The 26,802-nt window shown below is 38.1% G+C and overlaps 1 protein-coding gene across 1 annotated transcript; it reads left to right on the forward strand.

Annotated features, from left to right (window-relative positions):
- The first annotated feature begins 20,215 nt into the window (after positions 1-20,215).
- Positions 20,216-24,078, forward strand: LOC18030314 (probable chlorophyll(ide) b reductase NYC1, chloroplastic). The gene is made up of 10 exons (XM_006414880.2): positions 20,216-20,695; positions 21,554-21,632; positions 21,718-21,853; positions 21,991-22,065; positions 22,158-22,353; positions 22,436-22,504; positions 22,590-22,729; positions 22,811-22,933; positions 23,394-23,586; positions 23,724-24,078. Exons 1-10 carry the CDS (start codon positions 20,381-20,383, stop codon positions 23,910-23,912), a joined length of 1,515 nt encoding a protein of 504 aa, XP_006414943.1. The 5' UTR covers positions 20,216-20,380; the 3' UTR covers positions 23,913-24,078.
- Positions 24,079-26,802: the final 2,724 nt, after the last annotated feature.

Below are 26,802 nucleotides of genomic sequence, written 5' to 3' on the forward strand. Positions count from 1 at the left end.
ACATGCAAACGACCAAGCTTCCAGATTTCATCAAAGCTTAGGTGAGCAGGAAATGACCTGACCATATTGTTGAACTCTATGAGCTTCTCCCTACTGATGTTGTTGGTGATCCATTGAATTTCTCCTGAATTGTCTTCTGAGGAATATCCTGCGTTTGGATCTTCTACAAACAACCCATACTCTTCATCTTCAGAGTATTGTTCTTCATACTCATCTTCATATGCTAAGACTATGTTGCAGGGAAATACCTCATCTTCGTCTCGAGATGTTTTGGAGCTGATGGCGTACACCGTTTTCTCAAGAAAAGGAGTCTTGACTGTCCCAGCAAGTGCACCAAATGAACATTGACTTGTAAGAATAGAAAAGGGCTGAAGCGAATCTGACCGACTATTTGCCGCGGGTGGAGGATGCACGACCGCGGGTGGAGAGTGGTTTGCTGCGGGTAGGAGGCTCGCGACTCCCGCGACCGCGGGAAAGAGACTCCGAGATGTTTCAGCTATTTCATCTTCTCCTTTGCCATCTAAACTGATTTATGGATCTTCCAACTCTATTTCCTCTTCTTTTAGGTCAAGATCTTTGATGGGAAGCGTCGAACCGTTCGTTTCACGTCCTTGCATAAGCTTTTCGACCTTTTCTTCGATTTCATCAAGGGCATAGACTACTTTGTCCACGGTTGAGTCGATTTCTTCTGCTTTGTCTTGAACATTGTGTACTCCATCCCAAATCTCTTCCACGTAGTAGTAGGTTTGGTTGTTATGGTCGTTAATAGTTTCTTCTGCTTCATCGAGCTTGACCTCTAAGGTGCGGATGTTTCCACTGGCTTTGCGAATGCTAACTTCGTTCTCTCCAACTCGTCCTTCAACTGCTTCTATCTTCTCCTTGATAGTCTCAGCATCCTTGTTTGCTTGAGTCTCGATGGTTTTAACTTGAGCAGAAAGATCTTCAAGCTTTTTGTTAAAGTGAGTTGACATGTTGTCAATTTTCTCGTGAAGGGTGGTTCTTGATGCGTCTTGAGCTGCGATTAAGTGCATGATCACCATTTCTAGCTGACTCAATCGGTGACTAAGCTGGACGTTTTCATCTTGGTGAGGCAGACGACGAACAGGAGGTCTAGGGTTTACCATTGGAGGTACGTAGGGCTCGTTCAGGAATGTTCTGTAGTCTTCGGTTTGAACTTCTTCGTAGTAAGTACTGCTTTTCTCTGCGTCTGGTGGCTTGAGGAGTGTTGTAAAAACCTCACTTATAGTAGGGATTTCGATTTATAGGATCCATTGCTTCTGGAATGGAAACAAAATAACCGAAAAATGGAAATATGCTGAAAAAGGGGTTGTAGAGTCGATTTACCAACCTTTCTTAGGGTTTTACGGAAAAAAAAAACGTCTGTCTTCCCTGGCAACGGTGCCAAAAACTTGATGTGGTGTCTACGTGAGTGTTGTCAAGTTTTACCTTAAATGAAATCAATAGCTGCAAGTGCACAGCTGATCGATTGTAGTACTTAGGGATCGAATCCACAGGGAAGGAGGATCTTTCCTGCAAAAGTCTTCGAAAGAAATATAAAGTAAGGAAGTCTAGAACCAGGCGATTTTTGTGAGGGTTTTGGTGGTGTGTTTAAAACGTAAAAATGAATCTTAAAGAGAAAATACTGTAATTAAAATGACCTACTAACTAAACTTAACGAAAACGAGTAAAAACGGAAAAACGGCTAAACCTAATTGCTTAAATGAAAATCGATTGAAAGAGTAAAAATACTAGACTAAAGCTTGAATAAAAATCGGTGTAAATCTATAGAAAAGAAGGTGCTGGGGTTCAGGGAAGTTTTCTCAGGGGTATGAACGATTCAAAACATTGCTAGAGAGTAAATTTGATAAGATCTTAGCTTAAACTTTTTGAACTGGAGTCACGGACGTATAAATACGCCACTCTCGTTATCATAGACAACTATCTCTCTCAACCCTGACCAGTAGGTTTCCACTCTGGCTCTGTGATAACACCGCATTTTGACAACTTTTATGGATCGTTTTGAAATTCTTTTTCTATGTTTTTAATTTCTTTTAAGTACTTTTATTACGTTTTTCTAGTATTTGTAGTTCCAAGACTCTTTTCAGGTAACTTTGGGAAAAGCTTAACAAAATAGATAGAAAACCAGATTTCAGCTCAGAGTCAAACCGTCAGAAGTTCACCCCTAATTGAAGGCCTTATCACCGTCTGATCCAGCTCAAATTAGGAGATCTTAAAGATGGAAGTATCAGCTTTCCAGCACACTTTACAGCTTGGCAATACAACGGTTCAATCAAAAGATACGCGAAGAGCAAGATGTCCCGTAAACCAGCCGGCAAGCGTTTCCACCCGCGGCCAACAGGCCATTCCCCGCTGTCACAACCACCGCGACCGCGGCCAGCCACCCATTCCCGGCGGTCACGCACTTTCCGACCGCGGCCAGCTAACTCCGACTTTGAAGGCCCATTTCTGAAGCCCGTATCATTTTCTCAGTCTCAATTCCGGAACCCTAGACACCAGAGAGTATTGGAGACTATAAATACATGTCATTTAGGTCGTTTTTAAGAAGAGAAGAGGAGAGACAAAATACTTTACAATAATTTTACTTTAAGCTTTGTTTTTAGGTTTTAGGGAGAGTGAGATCTGTCTCTTGAACCCTTGTTCTTTCGTTTCAATTTTGGTTTCTATTCTACCTTTTAATACTATGTTTTTGATTTTCGTTTATTATGTCTGAGTAGTCTGAGTAGTTTTATTGTTGGGTCTAAGGGATTTTCGATGGGGATATATATGTTCGGTGAGGATTCCATTGGCTATGGTGATGCGGAGTGGTATGAGGGTGTCAAGTTTTACCCTAACTGAAATCAATTGCCGCAAGTCCACAGCTGATAGATTGTAGTACTTAGGGATCAAATCCACAGGGAAGGAGGATCTTTCCTGCAAAAGCCTTCGAAAAAAATATGAAGAAAGGAAGTCTAGAACCAGGCGAGTTTTGTGAGGGTTTTGGTGGTGTGTTTAAAACGTAAAAACGAATTTTAAGAGAAACTACGGGAATTAAAATGACCTAATAACTAAACTTAATGAAAACGGGTGAAAACGGGAAAAACGGCTAACCTAATTGCTTGAATGAAAATCGATTGAAAGAGTAAATAAACTAGACTAAAGCTTGAATGAAAATTGGTGTAAATCTATAAGAAAAGAGGCGTTGGGGTTCAGGGAAGTTTTCTCAGGGGTATGAACGATTCAAAATATTGCTAGAGAGTAAATTTGATAAGATCTTAGCTTAAACTTTTCGAACTGGAGTCACGGACGTATGAATACGCCACTGTCGTAATCATAGACAACTATCTCTCTCAACCCTGACCAGTAGGTTTCCACTCTGGCCCTGGAAAAGAAGAGATGCATTATGTTTAAGACTCGTCATTCACAAATCGCCCATAGGTAGGTTTCCACTCCTATGTTTGTTTTGCTCTCCCAAACTAGATCTGACACCGGATGAACACTTTCGTGTCACCAAGCATCTGGATCAGATTGTAGTTCATGACGCTACTCTCATGCAGTAAAAACGAATTCAGAAGAAAAAGTTCTAAGATTTGGCTCAATCGCCAATGGAATCCTCACCGAGCATATAAATCCCCATCAAAAATCCCTTAATCCAACAATAAAACTACTCAGACATGATGAACGAAATCAAAAACATAGTATTAAAAAGTAGAATAGAAACTGAAATTGAAAAAGAAATAACAAGGGTTCAAGAGACAAATCTCTCTCTCCCTAAAACCTAAAACTTAAAAAGTATTATAAAACAATAAGAGCTATTGAGGTCATACGAATTAGAGTTCCTAAAACATGTATTTATAGTGCTCAAGACATCTCTAGGGTTTAGGGTTCCGGAATCAAGGCTGGGAAAATGATATGGGCATCAGAAATGGGCCTTTGGAGTCGGAGTTAGCTGGCCGCGGTCGGGATGAGTGTGACCGCGGAGAATGGGTGGCTGGCCGCGGTCGCGGTGGTTGTTACCGCGGAGAATGGCTTGTTGGCCGCGGGTGGAAACGCTTGCCGGCTGGGTTACGGGACATCTTGCTCTTCGCGTATCTTTTGATTAAACCGTTGGATTGCCAAGCTGTAAAGTGTGCTGGAAATCTGATACTTCCATCTTAAAGATCTCCAAATTTGAGCTGGATCAGACGGTGAGAAGGCCTTCAATCGGGGTGAACTTCTGACGGTTTTACTCTGAGCTAAAATCTGGAGGGGTATGAACGATTCAAAACATTGCTAGAGAGTAAATTTGATAAGATCTTAGCTTAAACTTTTTGAACTGGAGTCACGGACGTATGAATACACCACCGTCGTGATCATAGACAACTATCTCTCTCAACCCTGACCAGTAGGTTTCCACTCTGGCCCTGGAAGAAAAAAGATGCATTATGTTTAAGACTCGTCAGCATTCATAAATCGTCCATAGATAGGTTTTCACTCCTATGTTTGTTTTGGTCTCCCAAACTAGATCTGATACCAGATGAACACTTTCGTGTCACCAAGCATCTGGATCAGATTGTAGTTCATGACATTACTCTCTTGCAGTAAAAACGAATTCAGAAGAAAAAGTTCTAAGATTCGGCTCAATAGCTCATGGAATCCTCATCAAACACATATATCCCCATCGAAAATCCCTTAGACCCAACAATAAAACTACTCAGACATCAAAAAAGAAATCAAAAACATAGTATTAAAAAGTAGTACAGAAACCGAAATTGAAAAAGAAAGAACAAGGGTTCAAGAGATAGATCTCTCTCTCCCTAAAACCTAAAAACAAAGCTTAAAGTAAAATTTCTGTAAATTATTTCGTCTCTCCTCTTCTCTCTTTGAAAACGACCTAAATGATATGTATTTATAGTCTCCAATACTCTCTGGTGTCTAGGGTTCCGGAATTGAGGCTGGGAAAATGATATGGGCTTTAGAAATGGGCGTCCGAACTCGGAGTTAGCTAGCTGCTGTCGGGATGTGCGTGACCGCGGAGAATGGATGGCTGGCCGCGGTCGGGATCCTTGTGACCGCGGGGAATGGGCTGTTGGCCGCGGGTGGAAACACTTGCCAGCTGGTTTACGGTTGGTTTATATTTCTTTCGAAGGCTTTTGCATGAAAGATCCTCCTTCCCTATGGATTCGATCCCTAAGTACTACAATCGATCAGTTGTGCACTTGCGGCTATTGATTTCATTTAAGGTAAAACTTGACACCCTCACACACGACCACATTAAGTTTTTGGCGCCGTTGCCGGGGAAGGCACGTGTTTTCTTTTCCGCAAAACCCTAAGAAAGGTTGGTAAATCGACTCTAGAACCCATTTTCTGCATATTTCCATTTTTTGGTTATTTTGTTTCCATTTCAGAAGATATGGATCCCATAAATCGAAATCTACACTATGAGGAAGGTTTTTACAACACTCCTCAAGCCACCAGACGCAGAGAGAAGCAGTACTTCTACGATCTCAACGAAGAAATTCGAACCGAAGACTACAGAACGTTCCAGAACGAGCCATACGTACCTCCAATGGCAAACCCTAGACATCGTGTTCGTCGTCTGCCTCACCAAGATGAAAATGACCAGCTCAGTCACCGATTGAGTCAACTAGAAACGGTGGTCATGCACTTAATCGCCCTTCAAGAGCCGCCCTTCACGAGAAAATTGACAACATGTCAACTCACTTTAACAAAAAGCTTGAAGATCTTTCTGCTTAAGTTAAAACCATCGAGACTCAAGCAAACAAGGATGCTGAGACTATCAAGGAGAGGATAGAAGCAGTCGAAGGACGAGTTGGAAGACCCAAAAACCAGTTTAGATGGCATAGTTGGAAGACCCAAAAACCAGTTTAGATGGCAAAGGAGAAGATGAAACGACTGAACCATCTCGAAGTCTCTCTCCAGCGGTCACGACTCACGCGACCGCGGCCAACAACCCTCCAGCCGCGGTCGTGAGCCTCCTACCCGCGGCAAACCACTCTCCACCCGCGGTCGTGCAGACTCCACCCGCGGCAAATAGTCGGTCAAATACGTTTCAGCCCTTTTCTATTCTTACAGGTCAATGTTCATTTGATACATCTGCTGGGACGGTCAAAACCCATTTTCATGAGCAAACGGTGTACGCTATCAACTCCAAAACATCTCAAGAAGAAAATGAGATACTTCCCTGCAACATAGTTTTAGCATATGAGGATGAATATGAAGAGCAATACCTCGAAGATGAAGACTATCGTCTGTTCATAGAAGGAGGCAATCCAGACAAAATGGTGGAATTAGGAGCACCAATCTCCAGGGAAAAACTCATTGAATTCAACAAGTTTGTGAAATCGATCCCTCTTTACACAGGTTTCGATGATATATGGCATCTTGGTTGTTTGCAAGTTTTCTTTAGGTACAACAAGGAAACAAAAGAGGATATCCGAACCTATTTTGGGAGGGCCAGACGCCTGACTTTTCCCAGAACATCACCTGATGCTGCAATCTATTCAATCCACCCTCAAAGACCTGAAGACTGCAGCCACTACACCAACAAAATCAGCAAAGAAAAGCTCGATGAATTCAATGATGTAGTCCGAAACTTGCCTGAAGGAATCACTTTTGCCAGAGCTTGCAAGGACTTCATGATAGGCCATTACTTCTGTGAGAGCAAGGGAGAAATGTTTAAAAACTTGCTTTGTGAGGTAAACCTGTTCGAACACTTCACAAAATCGAAGGTGTATGTCAGTTCCTTATCTCTTGCTCTATTACAGGAGAAATGTTTAAAAACGTGCTTTGTGATTGTGGAGCTTGTCTTAACATGATGTCCAAGGCAATTGCTTTGAGAGTTGGTATTAAACACCTGCGCAGGACTAGAGCAAAGATTAGTCTAGCTGATGATTCCAATGCAACGCCTCAAGGAATAGCTCATGAAATTCCTTTGAGAATAGGAGATTGCATAGAGCCTGTCGACTTCTACATTGTCGAAACGAGAGACGCAACATATCCAGTGATTCTCGGATGGTCTTTTCTAGCAACTTCCGGAGCTATAATGGACTGGCCAAACCGGAGGATTTCGTTTGTTAATATCGACAAAGATGTCTTCACAGAAGCTGTCCCATACAACAACAAGGCAGGAAAACGTTCTGCAACAGAAGAGTTTGAAGAAGAATTTTGGAGTGACGAAGAACCTGCTAGGCAAAGCAAGGAAATGTCGAAAAAGATTTGTCTCAGGACAAGGTCTTCTTCATTGGACTAAGCCACGTCCAACACCAAAAGTCGAGCTAAACGACTTAAAACAGAAGCGCTTAATGGGAGGCAACCCATTTAGGTATTGTTTTCTTTAGGATTTTTTTTTTTCTATTGATCTTTTTCTTTTTCTTAGTTTCAGGTGTTTCTTATAAAACAAAAAAGCCAAAAAAAATCAAAAAACCCAAAAAAACCAAAAAGAAGGATGGTCCCTGACTGCTTGGCCCAGCAGGAACCAAGGAGAAGCAGGAACAGGCCGCGATATAAGCTCCCGCGGTCGCAGATGCTCTGACCGCGGGAAACGCATGTTCGACCGCGGCCGCGTCTTTCTGACCGCGGCCGAGCACCACTTCACCGCGGTCGCGTGGCTCCTGACCGCGGTGAATGGTCGTTGAGATCAAACCTGACCCCAAACCACCCACTTCACCTCATTCCACCTCACCAATCCCCACTCCACCTCATTCATCACTTCCCACCACCTTCATCACCACATATCATCTTCCCAAACCTCTTTGAATGAATCCGGTCCATCACCACCAGCATCCCGGATCCAGGTAAGTTCTCTTTGGCCTTACCAATTTGATTATCTATGCATCCAATCTCGACTTGTTTCACACTGAGGACAGTGTGATTTAAGTCTGGGGGAGGATTTCATCCCTTTCTAACCACTTTTCTTTCATGAGTCTTGCATTATCTACACTTTTTGCATTTTCCTTAAAGTTTTTCAAAATCGGTTTTCAAAACACAATACGTTTAAAAAGGGAATGGTGAACATGAATCAATGATAGTTGATTGTGTGCTTTAGACTGTTCCTAGTGACTTGCTCATTCATGATTTAGGACTAGACTAGGCGGTAGCTAAGCACATTTGAAACGAAGTACCCCAAAGGAATTTGAATGATTTTGATTTACATGAAGGAATACACTAGCTCTATTTTATTTGGACTTAATTTGGACTTAATTATCTCATTGAAGCATTAGACCAGGGAAACAAATCATACATTCAGGACTCCTTTACCCTTTTTACCACTCTCTGTTGATCTTGAATGGCTAGTTCATCTTTAGCTAGTTCCCCACCTTAACCAATCCTCTTTCAAACCACATGCACTCTTGTTTTCTATTGTCTTATATGCAGATAAGTGCAAAAACGTTGGAGAGAAAGAGGAACGACGCAGTTTTCAGTCACCAAAGACAGAGACCTGCGATTTGCCGAAAAGGTTCCCGGAAGGATTCAACACAAGAGGAAGCTCAGTTTGCCTTAGGAAAATCTCAAATTTTGGTAGAATCTCGTCCTCTAGTCTCTCTCTCTTTTAAAGGCATTTCCTTTTTGTTTAAAAAGAAAAACAAATCTGAAAATAAGAAAAGAAAGGAAATTAAAGCCTTAGAGAGTCTAGAGAGGTCGAATTTTAAGTCACAAGGCAACTAGAGTTCGATTTTATGGAGTTTTGGAGATTATTTTCTGATTCCCGGAAAGAATCTAAGTCTGAGGGAATAGCTATTCACAACAAAGGAGGAAGGATTATTGAACAACATTTGGCAAGAAGAAGTGACTGAAAATTGCGGTCATCAACAGGTCCTTATCTCTCTTGCGGTTTTGTATATTATCTTGCATCCTCCAGATCTTCAGGTAACCCGAAACACTTTAACTCCACCACTTAAACAGACCTTTAATGCAAAACACCGTTTACCCTGGATGATGTCTTTAATGAGAACTCACTATTGAACTTAATGAATGTAGAGAGCTAGTTGACTGGAATCAAGATTTAGATTGTTTAAGTTTTGCATGACGGAAAAAGTGGACTAGTATCTTTTGTGTATTGGTGAGAATTTTCTAGACTAAGTTGTGGATTGATGCACTATCTTTGGTCCTAGTTTAGGAGTTCATGTCTCTGAGATTTGTGCATTCCCTATTTTTGTTTTCACTTAACCAGTTTAGGCTTTTGCTTTGTTTGAGGACAAACAAAGGTTTAAGTCTGGGGGAGTTGATAACACCGTATTTTGACCACTTTTATAGATCGTTTTGAAATACTTTTTCTATGTTTTTAATTGTTTTAAGTACTTTTATTACGTTTTTCTAGTATTTTTAGTTTCAAGACTCTTTTCAGGTAACTTTGGGAAAAGCTTAAAAAATGGATAGAAAACCAGATTTCAGCTCAGAGTCAAACCGTCAGAAGTTCACCCCCGATTGAAGGCCTTCTCACCGTCTGATCCAGCTCAAATTTGGAGATCTTAAAGATGGAAGTATCAGCTTTCCAGCACACTTTACAGCTTGGCTATCCAACGGTTCAATCAAAACATACGCGAAGAGCAAGATGTTCCGTAAACCAGCCCGCGAGCGTTTCCACCCGCGGCCAACATGCCATGCCCCACGGTCACAACCACCGCGACCGCGGCCAGCCACCCATTCCCCGGCGGTCACGCAACTTCCTGACCGTGGCCAGCTAAACTCCGACTTTGAAGGCCCCATTTCTGAAAGAGAAAAGATGCATTATGTTTAAGACTCGTCAGCATTCACAAATCGCCTATAGGTAGGTTTCCACTCCTATGTTTGTTTTGCTCTCCAAAACTAGATCTGATACCGGATGAACACTTTCAAGTCACCAAACATCTGGCTCAGATTGTAGTTCATGATGCTACTCTCATGCAGTAAAAACGAATTCAGAAGAAAAAGTTATAAGATTCGGCTCAATAGCTCATGGAATCCTCATCGAACACATATATCTCCATCGAAAATCCCTTAGACCCGACAATAAAACTACTCAGACATGATAAACGAAATCAAAAACATAGTATTAAAAAGTAGTACAGAAACCGAAATTGAAAAAGAAAGAACAAAGGTTCAAGAGATAGATCTCTCTCTCCCTAAAACCTAAAAACAAAGCTTAAAGTAAAATTTCTGTAAAGTATTTCGTCCCTCCTCTTCTCTCTTTGAAAACGACCTAAATGATATGTATTTATAGTCTCCAATACTCTCTGGTGTCTAGGGTTTCTGGGAAAATGATATGGGCTTCAGAAATAGGCGTCCGAACTCGGAGTTAGCTAGCTGTGGTCGGGATGTGCGTGACCGCGGAGAATGGATGGCTGGCCGCAGTCGGGATCCTTGTGACCGCGGGGAATGGGCTGTTGGCCGCGGGTGGAAACGCTTGCCGGCTGGTTTATGGGACATATTGCTCTTCGCGTATCTTTTGATTGAACCGTTGATTTGCCAATCTGTAAAGTGTGCTGGAAAGCTGATACTTCCATCTTTGAGAATTCCAAATTTGAGCTGGATCAGACGGTAAGAAGGCCTTCAATCGGGGGTGAACTTCTGACGGTTTGACTCTGAGCTGAAAATCTAGTCTTCTATCCATTTTGTTAAGTTTTTCCCTAAGTTTCCTGAAAAGAGTCTTGGAACTACAAATACTAGAAAAACGTAATAAAAGTACTTGAAAGCAAATAAAAAATAGAAAAAGTATTTCAAAACGATCCATAAAAGTGGTCAAAATACGGTGTTATCAAAGCTTAAAGTAACTTGGTGAAGAAGTTAGTTTAGATATTTCCTAGAGTAATTAGAAAATACTTAATAATATTAGGAGTTATGTAATATATTCTAGAGGGATTAGGAGTTATCTCTAAACTAATATATAAGGAGTTGCAGAGTTGTTGCAACACTTATGAGATTTGTGAGAAGCTTTAGTTCTTGAGACAGTTTTCTAAAGCATTAATAAAGAAGAGTGATTTCTTTAAGCATTGTGTTCTTGAGCTAATTACCCTTGAATTCTAGAATTGGTATCAGAGCTTAAACCTAGAGTTCAAAAACGAAGATTATAAAGTATAATACCATGGGCGATACTATACCTGCATCGGATAAACCTAAAGAAGGAGGAGGAGCTTCTTCAATCCAGTGTCCTATGCTTAATACAACAAATTACACTGTGTGGGCTATGAGGATGAGAATAGGTCTCAAGTTTCACAACGTTTGGTAAACAATAGAAGCAGGGACGAAGGATGAGGAAAAGAACAACATGGCAATAGCTTTATTGTTTCAATCCATACCCGAGACACTTATTCTGCGACTTGGAGAATTAAACACAGCAAAAGAGGTGTGGGAAGCGATAAAGTCAAGAAATATGGGAGCATAAAGGGTTAAAGAGGCAAGACTACAAACCCTAATAGCTGAGTTCGATCGCCTCAAGATGAAAGACACGGAGACTATTGATGATTTTTCTGGAAAGTTGTCTGAGATTTCATCAAAACTGCTGCTTTGGGAGTCACTATTGAGGAGTCGAAACTAGTTAAAAAGTTTCTTAAAAGCCTCCCACGGAAGAAATACATCCACATTGTCGCATCTCTTGAGCAAGTATTAGATCTTAATACTACAACCTTTGAAGATATTACTGGTCGCTTTTTAGCGTACGAAGAACGTATCTACGAAGAAGAAGAAGAAACTCAAGAAGATCAGACCAAGTTGATGTGGACAAATACAGAGGCTCAAAATCGAAACTTCAATGGTGAAAACAGGGGCAGAGGATGCGGAGGACACTTTTATTCAAGAGGAAGAGGATGTGGTCGTTTCAATGGTGAAAGAGGAGACTCAACAAGGAATGTTGATCTATCAAAAGTCACGTGCTATCGATGTGATAAGCAAGGTCATTACACGTCAAGCTATCCAGATCGACTACTAAAGTTGCAAGAAACCCAAGAAAATAACAAGGATGATACCAAAGATACAGATGAATTACTTATGCATGAAGTGGTGTACTTGAATGAGAAGAATTGCACACCAAGTGAGTATGAAACCAACACCAGCAAAGAAAATATATGGTATCTCGACAACAGTGCAAGCAATCACATGACCGAAGATTGGAGATACTTCACAAGATAGATTGATGACTCTGTTACCAGGAAGATTCGTTTTGGTGATGACTAACTAATTGAAATCAGAGGGAAAAGGATCGATATCATTCATTGACAGAAACGGTGATTCGAGAGTAATGACAAATGTCTACTTCATTCCAGACTTAAAATTGAACATAATCAGTCTCGGTCAAGCAACTGAATTGGGCTGTGATATAAGAATGAAGGGAGACTATCTGACAATGCACAACAACGATGGTAAATTGCTTGTCAAAGCAAGTAGATCTCGAAATCGCCTGTACAAGGTTCGGACGGGAGTAACATACAATGCTTGTCTACAAGCAGATGGCATGCCAGATTAGGACACGTTAACATGGAAAATATAAAGAACATGATGCAAAGGGAGCTTGTAGAGGGAATTCCACGAGTAGACATTGAGAAAGAAGTCTGCAGTTCATGTTTGCTCGGGAAACAGACAAGGAAGGTCTTTCCTCAAGCCACTATATATCGAGCCAGCAAGAAACTAAAACTGGTACACGGGGACCTATGTGGACCCATAACACCGAGTACATCAGGAGGAAACAAGTATATATTTGTGCTTATTGATGATTACTCCAGGTATATGTGGACCGTTCTGCTGAAGGAGAAAGGAGATGTTTTCGATAAATTTAAGAAGTCAAGAGCTTAGTAGAGCAAGAAGCAGGAGAAAACATACAGACCTTCAGAACAGATCGAGGAGGGAAATTTACGAGTCAAGAGTTCAACTCTTTTTGCGATGATACTGGTATAAAAAGGCATCTTACCGCACCATACACCCCCCAACAAAACGGATTAGTCAAAAGACGCAACAGGACAATGATGGAGATGACAAGAAGCATTATGAAGCACATGCGAGTGCCAAATTACCTGTGGGATGAAGCCATAAGACACTCAATTTATCTCTTAAACAGAGTAGCTACAAGATCAGTCAAAGATAGAACCCCATACGAAGTTTTCCGAGATAAGAAACCACACATTAATCACCTGCGTAGTTTTGGATGCATAGCTTATGCTAAGATGGAGGCTCTTCACCTGAAGAAGTTAGACGATCGATCACATATGCTTGTACAGCTTGGCAATGAACCAGGATCAAAAGCATATTGGATTTTAGATCCACGAAGTCGCAAAATAGTAGTATGTCGAGATGTTGTATTCGACGAGGCAAAAGGATGGAATTAGAAATTAAAGAGCTCAGAGCAACAACATGATGGAAGCCTCAAAGTTGTATTCGGAGAATATGGAAATCATGGTATTCAAAGACTAAGGGAAATTGGGGATGGTGGTGAAACAAAGCAAGAAACAGAGACTTCTGGATCAAGAACCGAAAGGGAAGATGATGAGTTCATAGACACGTATGAACAAGAAACAGAAGCAGAGGTTTTAGGTGATCGGACTTTGCCATCACCACCAGTCCTGAGAAGGTCAACGAGGATATCAGTAAAACCTAAGTACCTTGAAGAAAACTATGTCTTACTCGGAGAAGAAGAAGGAGGAAAATGTTGCTCTGCTTGAACGATGAACCAAGTAGTTTCTTGCAAGCAAAGGAATCAAAAGAATGGATGAGGGCTTGTGAAGACGAAATTTGTTCGATTAAAAAGAACAAAACATGGGATCTTGTAAACTTACCGCCTGGAGCAAAAGCAATTGGCTTGAAGTGGATATTCAAACTTAAGAGAAATTTTGATGGGAGCATTAACAAGTACAAAGCAAGATTTGTTGCAAAAGGGTATGTGCAAAGGTATGGAGTTGATTTTGAAGAAGTTTTTGCTTCAGTAGCTCGTTTAGAAACAGTCCGATTACTCATCAACCTTGCAGCAGCAAGCAAGAGACTAAGAAATACATCATCTTGATGTTAAAACAGCCTTTCTCCATGGGGAGTTAAAGGAAATTGTTTTTGTCACACAACCAGAAGGCTTTGAAGAAAAAGGAAACGAAGACAAAGTTTACAAACTTATTAAGGCCTGTATGGTTTACGGCAGGCTCCAAGAGCATGGAACAAAAAACTAAATCAAATCCTTCAAGAGCATGGATGACTTGTTTGTCATAGGGACAAATAATAAAGTCATTGATGGATTCAAAAAGAGGATGGCCTCTAAATTTGATATGAGTGATCTCCGTAAACTCACATATTACCTTGGAATTGAAGTGCATCAATACAAAGGAGGAATAACCTTAACCCAGAAGTGCTATGCGTCTAAAATCTTGGAGGAAGCAGGAATGGCAGACTGTAATTTAACTCATACGCCAATGGAAGTTGGATTACAATTGTTGAAATCTGAGGAATAAAAGGAGATTGATGCTACAAAATTCAGGAAGAATGAAGGCTGCCTTCGCTACTTACTGCACACAAGACCCGACTTATCTGTCTGTGTAGGAGTACTGAGTCGGTACATGCAGAGTCCAAGAGGATCTCATGGAGCAGCAATGAAGCAGTGTCTAAGGTATCTACGAGGGACCACTGATCTTGGTCTAAAATTTGTGTGTTCGGGTACAAGGGTACCAAGACTAATAGGCTACAGCGATAGTAGTCATATGTCGATCTTGATGATGGTAAAAGCACAGCTGGACATGTCTTTTATCTTGGTGATAGTCCAATCTCTTGGTGCTCACAAAAACAAGACGTAGTAGCACTGTTATCCTGCGAAGCCGAATTCATGGCAGGGACTGAAGCAGCAAGACAAGCTATTTGGCTCCAAGAATTGCTCTGTGAGGTTAATGGTTCACCATGTGAGAAGGTGGTAATAAGAATTGACAATCAATCTGCGATTGCATTAACAAAGAACCCTGTCTTCCATGGCCGAAGCAAGCATATCCATAGGGAGTGTGTGGTGAATGGGTAAGTAGAAGTCGAACATGTTCCTGGTAATGAGCAAAGAGCTGACATCCTAACAAAAGCACTTGGAATGATCAAGTTTAAAGAGATGAGAGATCTCATTGGTGTTCAAGTTTTGAAGAAAGATGACTTCAAGCTTAAAGGGGAGAATGTTGGATAAGCTTGAAGTAACTTGGTGAAAAAGTTAGTTTAGATATTTCCTAGAGTAATTAGGAAATACTTAATAATATTAGGAGTTATCTAATATCTAATTCTAGAGGGATTAGGAATTATCTCTAAACTAATATATAAGAAGTTGCAGAGTTGTTGCAATACTTACGAGATTTGTGAGAAAGCTTTAGTTTTGAGAGAGTTTTCTAAAGCATTAATAAAGAAGAGTGATTTCTTTAAGCATTGTGTTCTTGAGCTAATTATCCCTGAATTCTAGACTTTATTTGTTTCCACTGAGAGAATTGTCAATGTCTTCAAGCTTGTAGTTTAGATATGCACATCACTCTTAGCTTGGTGAAGATCATATATTTGCTTTGCTTGTTCTTATTCAAGTGCCTCCATCCTATAATTGAGGGTTGCAGTGTCTTTAAAAGTCTGCTCTTTAAGGGCTTTAACGAGTTCAGAGAAATCATCGAATTCTTGTTGAATATGGTGGAGATGACATCAATCTTCTTATGCTTGGCAGCTTAGAAAATGGATTGAGAGTCAAGGTATTGGTTGATAATTTCTTTGAGTCTATCTCATCGGAGGTTGACTTTATAGTTCTCATCGTTGTGGTCCTGAATTTGATGAGGAAGAGGATACGATTGTGGTCGACAGTTGACCATAGGAGACGCAAAGGCTTTTCTAAGTAAAAAGGAGGTTTGCAGCGTGCTTTTGAGTAGTGGCTCAGGAAAGAGTTCTGATCAAGAGATGAAACATTTCAAGAGTAGTTCGATATATATCTCCCTTTATTTCCGACATTGTTAAGTAAACCAAGCCGCAAACTTAATCACAAAACATGTCCTATCATTGACACAGCTTATGAGACTATTATTTACTCAAATCAACTCTATAAACTTGGCAGTTTTGCAAGTTAATGATTTCTTACTCCCCAATAAACAAAAAAAATATTATTAACAAATCGATAGTATGAGTGTGTGCTGTCCAAAACCATCCTTATCAGACAACTGATAATGACACACGATAGTGCGCTGCTTCTTTCTTTATTCTATAAGTCTAAATAGTTTTAAGTTTTCTGCCTTCTTCATATATGTTTTTCAATAAGTTTAGTTCTTTATGAACCTATTCGATGCTGAATCGCATAAGAAAAAAAATATATATTCAACTCCTTATGTTTCATTCCATAGATCTTCCTCAGACAGAGAATCAGTACACGAGTTCTAAGACTAATCAGATTTTTAGAGGGATATGGTGTCATGGAAAAAGTAAAGTAAAAGGAAAATCAAGTAAATAGAAATCTGTGTAAGCTAATGTTAAAAATAATGTTAGGCCGGCAGGGATATCTCAGAGGATGTTCAATTCATGCATGATTAAAAGCTTAAAAATTACAGATTCTAGCAAACTCTTGGAATTCGAAATCACGAATGTATGACTAGTCTACTATCATAGTACTAACCAAGTAATCACTCACAACTCGACAATTAACTTTCGTCTCTAGTAGCTAGGAAGATCATGCAATATAACACAAATTTCGTTTAGCTCACGATAGCTTTTGTCTCTGGTAGCTCACGATAGCTTTTGTCTCTGGTAGCTCACGATAGCTTTTGTCTCTTATACCGATTTCGTTCTTCTGAAGCTATGTCCGGTCAACAAATACAACACTGTCATGAGTTCATCTTCCTAATATCAGTTGATAATTCATGACTCTAACTCCATGCAGTATGAATAAATTTTGAAGAGAATAGATCTAGAGATATGCTAAATAAACAAACAATCTTAATCGAACATTGGACCGTCTTTAATGGATCCTTTAAACCCAACTACTAAATTACTCAGACATGATTAAAGAAATAAAAAAATAAATAGATAGAAAAGAAAAAAAAAATTCGAGAGATATTTCTATCTCCTTAAAAAAAGAACTAAGAACACAGAACATTTGGTGGCTCAAAGAAAAATATTAAGTAAAAAGAGCATATGGTCTAGGGTTCCTAAAAAAAGATGTATTTATAATGCTTCAAGTTTTCTTTGTATCTCTCAAAACCAACTCTTTTTTTTGTCAAATTAAAGATGCTTTTTTATTTATTTATTTATTTCTTCTTCCCCAAAAAATATTCAAAACTTTTTGTAGATTTATATATAATTTATCACTAACAAAATTTAATTGATTAAATCTTATCTTTTTATTATTATTTTTATATATTTCTCTAATTCTTGTGAAATTTTACTGAAATTTTAGTTTTTAAAGTAACAGTCACATTAACCGCACAAGTTTCTAAATTAACAATCACATTAACCGCACAAATTTCTACAACCAAAATCAACACTACAAGTCTACAGTCAAAGTTTTTACTAAGTGACTCCATTATCCCATAGAGTATTGTTGGAATTAAAAAAAAAAAGTGTTTTTGTTTGGCAAGAGGTTAAATAGCACAATAAAAATTTCCTTTGTTTAACTATTTAATTCCAAGTACATCATTTCTAAAATCAATCTTATATAAAGATGAATAACCTAAACGATGATGCTATAAACTAAAATCAATAACAACATTTATGAAAAAAAAACTGATGTAAAGAAAATTGTCCAACAGAAGTTGCATCCAAGATTGATTCTATAAATGATCATTTGATAGAACATTTTTCAGTATAAGATATTTATTTAACTAATTTTTACCAATGCCTGCAATTTTAACACTAATTATGCTAGAAGTGTTACTGCCAAATTCAAAGTATCAGATATATAGACTTAAATACAAACTCCTATCATGGCAGACATGATGCATAACTCCACTTTCTATGATCCAGGATTCAAATAACAAAACATAATATAGAAGATGAGAAAGTCATACTAGTTAATGTAGTTATAGTTCCAACAAAAGTAGAAGCAATAGTTATTTTCTCTTTAAGAAGTTGTAGCTGAGAACTGAGGTACAAAGTGATATCCTGCATCTACTCTTTGGTGTCTGTGAATGAAAATTCAGTTATGACTGATGCAAAATAATAATCAACTGGAATCTGAGTTTGCTGTTTATCCTTCATGTGGAAAACCATCCACTTTGTAACATTTATCAATTGTATGTTCTAAATATTCATAAGAAAAACAAGTTGGTCTAAAATGTTGTAAGATGATGCATTAACTGAAGCATTTAGTTAACAAAGGCAGAGACATTGAAGGTTGTGAGATTCTAAATATGATTGATGCTTCTCTGACTGTAATCTTGATCCAAAAGATTATACGCTTCAGCTAGGTCAAGAACATTTTCTTCATAATGATATGAATTCTAGCATTGTTGTAAGATTCATTCATTCCTGCTAAGAATTTGATGATCTTAGTGTACTTAGCTTTAGTCAAAGTAACTTTGCAACATTCACAATGCTGAGAGGTTTCAACACTATCAACTACATTTACATCAGCACGTAGAGTCTTCATTTTGGTGAGTATATCGATAAGTCCATAAATCTTGTTGTAAAAATTATATATGTTGTGTAAGCTGATAGGATTTTGGGAGATTGATAATAGGGGATATAACCATTAAATTCCAGATTTCAGATGCATCATCAAAGAAAAGAATGCTTCCATAGATTTGCCTAGTGACAGAGTTAAGAATCCAATATTTGACAATACTGTTCCATTTAGACCAATTTCTATAATGCAGATCAGATTCAGATGGTTTTGGAAGAGATCCATCAACATAGCATTAATCTTGTTCTCAGCATCTAAATCAATTGTATTGGTAATATTCCATGGGTTATAGTTGGTTCCATCAATCACCTCTGAGATTAAAAAGTGATTGGATTGTCTCCACTTGTTAGAAAATAAGGAAAATACCCCCATCAAAATCGAAATCTTCTTGAGGCAGAGATTGGCTGAGATTTGTTGCGATCAATGAAATAGGAGAATCGGGAACAATGTATGGTGGATTAGATCAATTAGTTGCAAATCGTCCCAAAATAATAAAATTCACTCCTAAGGAACACTTCGAGTTAGAGTCGTGTGGAGAGTAACCATCATTCACATATTGGATGGAATAACGAAAGAAAACTTTAAATTCGATAGAATAACCGAAGAGATGAATGATTATTCGGAGAAATTTCTGATTAATCTATGTCAAGAAAAGTAAAGAAAACAAAGATCGGAATTGTTGAGTTTTAACTCAATGCGCTAATACCGTGTTAGATGATGAATTGCAGGAAAAAAAAGAAAAGTAATCAACTTGTTATATGTTTCATTACATAAAATAAAATCCTCTTTATATGAAAAGGATAAATCATAAGTGTATCAAACTAAATTACTCTCAGTTTAACATAATTAATTCAATACAATCTTATCATCTAATAAAACCATTTTTTCTATAAAAAACAGTTTAACTCTTATCATATGTGTAGATTCAGTTTGAGACATTTACTCTGCAATTTCTCTATTTTTGATCATCTATGAGAACTAAATAATAATTCAGATTTATATATAGTTAAGTAAAGACAAAAATATTGCTAAAATGCAACTTGAATCACATTTTGGTTTCTAGAACCAAATTGAATCAAATTTGTTTCTATTTTTTTGTCAAACCACATAAAAAAAAAACTAGCTAATTAGAAAAAACTCACAATTTTGGTGAAACATAAAGATTATTGATCTACTCTGTAGAGATTTTTTGAAGATTTTAATTTTAAATTGTTTTTTAAATTTTAAATTATCTAAACAAACCATTTTTTATGGGAGATTTTTTTTATAAAAATCAGCAAAATATAGCTTTTTAAAAAATTATGGTTTATTTTTTAAAAATATAAGTTTTTGAAGGTTTTGTTCTAAAGCAACAGGTCGCACTTGCAACTTGCAACCAAACAACCCCTATGAATGGTCAATGTCACAAGCTAAAAAATTAATAATCCTAATCATAAGATTTATAACCTACCATTAATTTAACTCTCATCGATGATTAGAGTACTAATTTTTCATCCATCTTCACCGAATCGAAGCTAGCTCCCAAAAGAGAAGAATAATATCGTGAACAATGTTAAACGACAAAACCCAAATGACACGTGTCATTGGTGGGCTAACGTGATGAGGTTTGCTGTAACGTGTGGCCATCACACTACTCTTCCTTCTTTCTTTCCACCACCTCCAAACTTCTTCGTCCTAATCTCTTTCTTTCCTCCGTTCTTTATTTAACGTCTTCGACGAATAGGAAGATCAAATATCTAAATCTTTTGTGTTGCCCACCAAAAAAAAAGCATCTTTCGTTTTTTTCTTCTCTTGTATGATATTTTTGCATGAGATTTGGCTATGACTACTTTGACGAAGCTTCAAGTATACCCACGATGTTTGGAGCACCGTCTCGGATTCATGGATCATCAACGGGTCGGGTCAAGATTGAGTTGCAGAGAACGTAGCAGTAGGGTTTGTGTACATCGGTGTGAGAGTGATTTAGGGGAGAAAAAGGTTGAGAAGCGGAGAAAGCGTGAGAAATTGAAGGGAAAAGAGGGAAATGGGTTGTGGAATTCTCTGAAATCTGGTGTTTTAGGTGTTAGTAAGTTAGGGTTCATATCTAAAGATGAGTATAATCAGAAAGTTGAGAAATTGGAGATGGTTTTCTCTTCGGTAAGTCTTAAAAATCTCTTCCTTTGTTCGAAATCTTCGTTCTTTGTTCTCATAGCACTACAAATTTTGACCCTTTTCTGTTCTAATTAATCTGAATTTGGATAGGTTTATATCATATGTTTAGCTTTAGTGTGTATGAATTAATTGATCTTTTTCTCACAACATTGCAAATTCTGAACTCTTTGCTCTGATCATTTCAATTTCAAAGTTGATCTGAATTTTGGTCGTTTGCTATAGCATATAATTATGTTTAAAGCTTTTTAAGTGTACGGTTTACTTGATATTTGTTCTGGCATAACTGCAAATTCTGACCCTTTTTGCTCTAATTACCTGGATTTCAAGCTTGATCTGAATTTAGATACGTTTATAGCATATGTTTAGCTTAAAAAACGCTGTAAGTGTATGAGTTACTTGATCTTTATTCTCACAACATTGCAAATTCTGATTCTTTTTGCTCTAGTTAATCTTGATTTGAAGCACAATCTGAATTCATAGATAGGTTTACACCATATATCTAGGTTTAAACCTTTTACTAAAATTTTGTTCTTACATAACTGCACGTTCTGGCCCTTTTATGTTCTAATTAGTTATCTGTATTCTAAGCTTAATCTTAATTTAGATAGGTATATAGAATATATTTAGGTTTAAAGCCGTGTACGAATTACTTGATTTTCGTTCTCACAAGTCACAACATTGCAAATTAGTATAACCTTTTTTTTTCTTCTGGAATTACAGTATCTCAATTTCAATGTATCTGAGTTTAGATAGGTTTATAGCATATGTTTAGGTTTAAAACTGCTGTATGTGTACAGATATGAGTATTCATATTTGGTGTTTTTGTTGTTTAACTGTTTGCAGATTGCTGTTCAAATTGCGAGATACATTGTGACGATGGCGAGCACTGGAGCTATTCTCCTGATTGGGTTTCAATTGTCAGGTTAGTGGTAACATTCATTTCAGAACATTTTTGAAAGTTTTTATTTCGGTCTGACTCAGTTGTGTGTATATATTGTAATGAAAAGGTGGAGATAGCTCGATGAACTCACTGGTTTGGTATAGCTGGCTTGGTGGAGTTATCATTGGAACCATGACTGGTGCTAACATGGTTTTGGAAGATCATTACCGAGCCGGTCCTCGTAATGTTGTTATAACCGGAAGGTAATTTCTTTTCCTTTTGTTACATACATTTCAGTTCTTATTTTCTTTAAGTTTTCTTCCTTTTGTTACGTTTTAAATTCTTGTTTCCCTTGCGTTTTTTTACATGCTAATGTGTGTGTTTTCACGCTGTGTTTTAGCACGAGGGGACTAGGAAAAGCTCTTGCTAGAGAATTTCTTCTCTCTGGAGATAGAGTGATCATTACATCTCGCAGGTAGTAGCTTCATATGTAAACATGAAATACTTTTTATCAAGAAATGGAGTCTTATGCGTGATTCGTTTGGTTTTTTTTTTGTGTGAACTCAGTTCTGAATCCGTTGCTATGACTGTCAAAGAGCTTGAGCAAAACCTCAAAGAGATTATGAATAATGCTAGTGAGTCGGCTAGAAAGAAATTGGGTGATGCAAAGGTGGTTGGTATTGCCTGTGATGTTTGCAAACCCGAGGACGTCGAGAAGTTATCGAATTTTGCTGTAAAAGAGCTTGGTTCGATCAACATATGGGTAAAATACAATTGTTTAACTTTTTTTTTGTCTCGTAAGTTTGTATTTTTTTTTTTCCTCAATGTCTTTATTCTTTGGACAGATAAACAATGCTGGTACTAACAAAGGGTTTAGACCGCTGCTCGACTTCACTGAAGAAGATATTACGCAGGTGAAATCCTTTTTGAACCTGAAGCTTACATTGGCTTGTATCATGCTGGAGTTCCTTGGTCTAATTTATATTCAAAATATTGTAGATTGTCTCCACCAATTTGATTGGATCGATTTTATGTACACGAGGGGCGATGGATGTGATGAGTAGACAGAACAACGGTGGGCACATCTTTAACATGGATGGTGCTGGCTCTGGAGGTTCTAGCACTCCTCTTACGGCCGTGTAAGAGATCAAATCATGTGGTACTCTTGATCTTTAGTTAATCAAAACATTTTTTTGAGTTGTTAGAATCTCGAGTTGCAGATATGGGTCAACAAAATGTGGACTTAGGCAATTTCATGGGTCTGTTGTGAAAGAAAGCCAAAAAACAAATGTTGGCCTGCACACTGCATCACCGGGAATGGTTCTTACCGAACTTCTTCTCAGGTATGCACAAACCTTTCTCAATGAGGCCTAGATTGTTTTGGAGGATATGTTTACATATGAATTTTTTCTTTATAGATTATTATCATTTAAGTTAAATCAGAAAATCTAGCGGAATTTAATTAATCGCTTTTGATATTTCCAACTTAAAATCTCTAAAATCTGGTATGATTTAATATTTTTCTGTGATATTCTACTGTCTGATTTCTTTTTCCTACAAAATAGTTGGTGTTTGGGAACATGTTTACTAGTACAAAAAGTGTTCATGGTTCATATTATTTCATAAAATGATCTAACACAAAAGAAGTGTTTCCTTCCCTTTGCGTTTGGCTCTATTTACAATTTTCGAATGAATATTAAGTAAAACACTATAAGCATGTTGGTTCATTTAAAGAAAGCACACTATAACAGTTTTAATCGTAAATAAACTATCAATATTTAATTATCAACCGTTATATGGCAGTGGTTCGAGTATAAAAAACAAGCAGATGTTCAACATAATCTGTGAGCTTCCCGAGACAGTCGCTAGAACGCTAGTACCAAGAATGCGAGTCGTGAAAGGTTCAGGAAAATCCGTCAATTACCTGACTCCTCCAAGAATATTGCTAGCCATCGTCACTTCCTGGCTTAGGAGAGGCCGGTGGTTCGATGATCAAGTAAGTAACAAACATTGTTCGGTTCGTTTTCTTTGGTTTATCCAAACGTAACAACTCTACTAATAGCATTAATAGGTTTTTCGACAAATCTTTCAACGAGTTAGCCTGTGCTTACGCGAAGATGTGTATGTTTGCAGGGACGGGCGTTATATGCAGCGGAAGCAGACAGGCTAAGGAACTGGGCAGAGAACAGGACGAGGTTGTCGCTAACGGACGCGATGGAGATGTACACAGAGAATACTTGGGTCTCTGTTTTCTCTCTCTCTGTTGTTTGCGCATTCATCATCTTATCAAGCACCACACCTAGCTCTTTCCCAGGCACATGACACAAAAACATTTTTCTAACTATTATCTTTATGGGATGTGTTTAAGATGTTTGTACATGTTATGTATAAAACTATATGTAACGGGACCAATCTGTTCAATCTCTGGTTACACTCGTTATACACATTATTATAAATTGTATTCTTTTGTATACCAAAAAAACAAGAAAAATTTATATACAGTATAACTATTCACGGGAAAACGGTTAGCACATTTCCCATAGTTGCCAAAAATGTCCTGTACAATTTAAGTACAGTATTCTAATTCATATCCATGATGATTTGAATTTGCGTCCGAACACTTTTTCGGCGAAATACTATTAGCGATGAAGAAGATAAGAAGAGAAAAATTTGTTGAGAAGTTTGAAAATATGAAATGATTTCTTATTGATTCTAGTTAACACTGTACGCTAAAGTATAAGAAGATATTTACAATTATAGTAAACCAATTTACTAAACCGTTCTCTTCAAGTATTGAAGCACCTTGTAAGCAGCTCGAAGATGAGGAGTTCGGGGAGCAGAAGTATATTGACATAACTTGTTCACAGCAAAGGTGATATCAGGACGTGTTATTGTCAAATACATTAACCGACCCACTAAACGACGATACTGCTCATGATCAGTAAGAAGTGCACCATCTGTTTTTGACATCTTCAAGTTCGGTACCATGGGAACAGATGATGGCTACATGCCAACATTCCAGTGAAAGAGAGATTCACTGAGGCATATTTCCTCTGACATAATGAAATGCCTTCAGAAGTGCGAGCAATCTCTAAACCCAAGAAATATTTCAAAGAATCTAAATCTCGGAGTTTGAAGCTTTGTTGCAGGTGTTGAGTAACTTGTGTAGCAGCTAAATCCGTAGTACTGACTATGATGATGTCGTCTACATAAACTAAAACTGCTACAACGTCATCACCAAAACTCTTAACAAAGAGTATAGTCACCATGTGCTTTCGCAAAACCAAAAGTCACCAACGCTTCAAAAAATTTCTTAAACCATTGATGGGATGCCTGTTTCAATCACCATGTGCTTTCGCAAAACCAAAAGTCACCAACGCTGCAGAAAACTTCTTAAACCATTGACGGGATGCATGTTTCAATCCATAAAAGAATTTTTAAGACAGTAAATCGCATTCTTAGGCAATGAGTCCCCCTGTCTTGCAGCATATTCATATAAATCTCTTCCTCTAAATCGCCATTGAGGAAAGCATTAGAAATGTCAAGTTGATTAAGGGACCACTGTTTGGATGCAAAGATCTTCAATAACAACTTGACAGTAGCCATTTTTGCAACAGGTGAGAAAGTCTCATTGTAATCAAGTCCCTCTTTCTGAGTATAGCCCTTGGCTACAAGTCGAGCCTTGTATCTCTCAAGAGAACCATACATGAAATTTCAGTGTGAATACCCATTTACAACCAACTGCTCTTTTACCCGGAGGTAATGCTGTAACATCCCAAGTATTTGTTGTTTCTATAGCACCAATCTCTTTATCCACTGCTTTACACCATTTCTTGGATTGCTGAGCCTCAGCATAGGAATTTGGAATAGGGATTTTGGTAATATTGTTAATATAGGATAAGTGGGATAGAGAAAGTTTGGAATAAGAAAGATAATCCGAAATGGGGTATTTTATATCGGAAGTAACTGAGTAACATAGTAATCCTGAAGATGAGAAGGAATTTTCCGATTACGAGGAGGATTTTGTAAAGGTGGTGATAGAATGGAAAATTGAGGAGGTATACATGAGGTCTGAGAATCCAATGGTGTGAAGAAATCCAAAGATGCTTCTATCTGAGTATTTTGAGCCAGTGGAAAACCTCTTGATGAAAAAAAAGATTTCTTGAGATGAAAATGTTGTTACTCTCCAAATCCATTAATTTGTAACCCTTGTAACCAAATGGGTACCCTAGAAACACACATGCATTGGAAAGAGGTTGAAATTTGTGCCTCTGTTTTGGCGAAGTAGATACGTAGCAAAGACATCCAAAAGTTTTGAGCATTCTGTAATTTGGAGGTTTCCATTAAGAACTTCAAAAGAAGTCTTATGCGAGAGAAGAGGAAATGGAATCCTGTTGATAAGAAACACAGCAGTCAGTACGCAATCACCCCAAAGAGAGAGTGGAACTTGAGATTAGAACATGAGAGCTCTGGAAACATTGAGGATCTGCTGGTGTTTTCTTTCAACTACCGAGTGATGATGCCTTTCAGTTGATAAAAACTTGTAAACCGTAGTTCAAGTGCATTATCAGAACGTACATATTTCACTTTAGTCTTGTACTAGTTCTGAATTTGTTGAATAAAAGCAGGGAAACTGTGATAACTTCAGCTTTTGTTTTGAGAAGAAATGTCCAAGTTCTTCGAGAGTGATCATCAACAATTGTCGAGAAATATCGAAAACCATCCACCGTATCAACTGAAAAAAGATCCCAAATGTCAATATGTAATAATTTAAAAGGAGAATTACAAACATTATTGGGAGAAGGAAAGGGCAGCTTCTTTTGTTTTGCCAAATGACAAACATAACAATGAGCAATGCCTTTATTCTTGTACTTAGTAGTTCCTAAAGCTTCAGAAATAGTATCAGGTCTCGCATAAGAAGGGTGTCCAAGTCTTATATGCCATGTACTGTCCACCACCGCATTAACTGACACTGCTAACGGATGAATGTCCATCACATAAAGGTTGCCAACTCTCCTACCCTGTACAATCGTCATTGCCCTGATAGGATCCTGGATTTCACAAGAAAAAGGGTCAAATATCACATGTGATCCTAGATCAGTGATCAGAGAGCTTATACTGAGCAGATTGAGACGAAATTCTCGTATGAACAACACATTCTTGAGGGAAATGTGATCTATGAGCTGAACAGTGCCCACTCCACTAATTTTCA

Source organism: Eutrema salsugineum, unplaced genomic scaffold, assembly GCF_000478725.1.
Source record: "Eutrema salsugineum unplaced genomic scaffold, Eutsalg1_0 scaffold_1, whole genome shotgun sequence".
Taxonomy (NCBI): Eukaryota; Viridiplantae; Streptophyta; class Magnoliopsida; order Brassicales; family Brassicaceae; genus Eutrema; species Eutrema salsugineum.

What these genes read in the sequence shown, in the direction of transcription:
- LOC18030314 (XM_006414880.2), top strand. Translation starts at nt 20,381, where the DNA reads ATGACTACTTTGACGAAGCTTCAAGTATACCCACGATGTTTGGAGCAC. An exon ending in TGGAGATGGTTTTCTCTTCG is followed by an intron (nt 20,696 to 21,553) that starts GTAAGTCTTAAA and finishes AACTGTTTGCAG; the next exon opens with ATTGCTGTTCAAATTGCGAG. An exon ending in TTGGTTCGATCAACATATGG is followed by an intron (nt 22,354 to 22,435) that starts GTAAAATACAAT and finishes TTCTTTGGACAG; the next exon opens with ATAAACAATGCTGGTACTAA.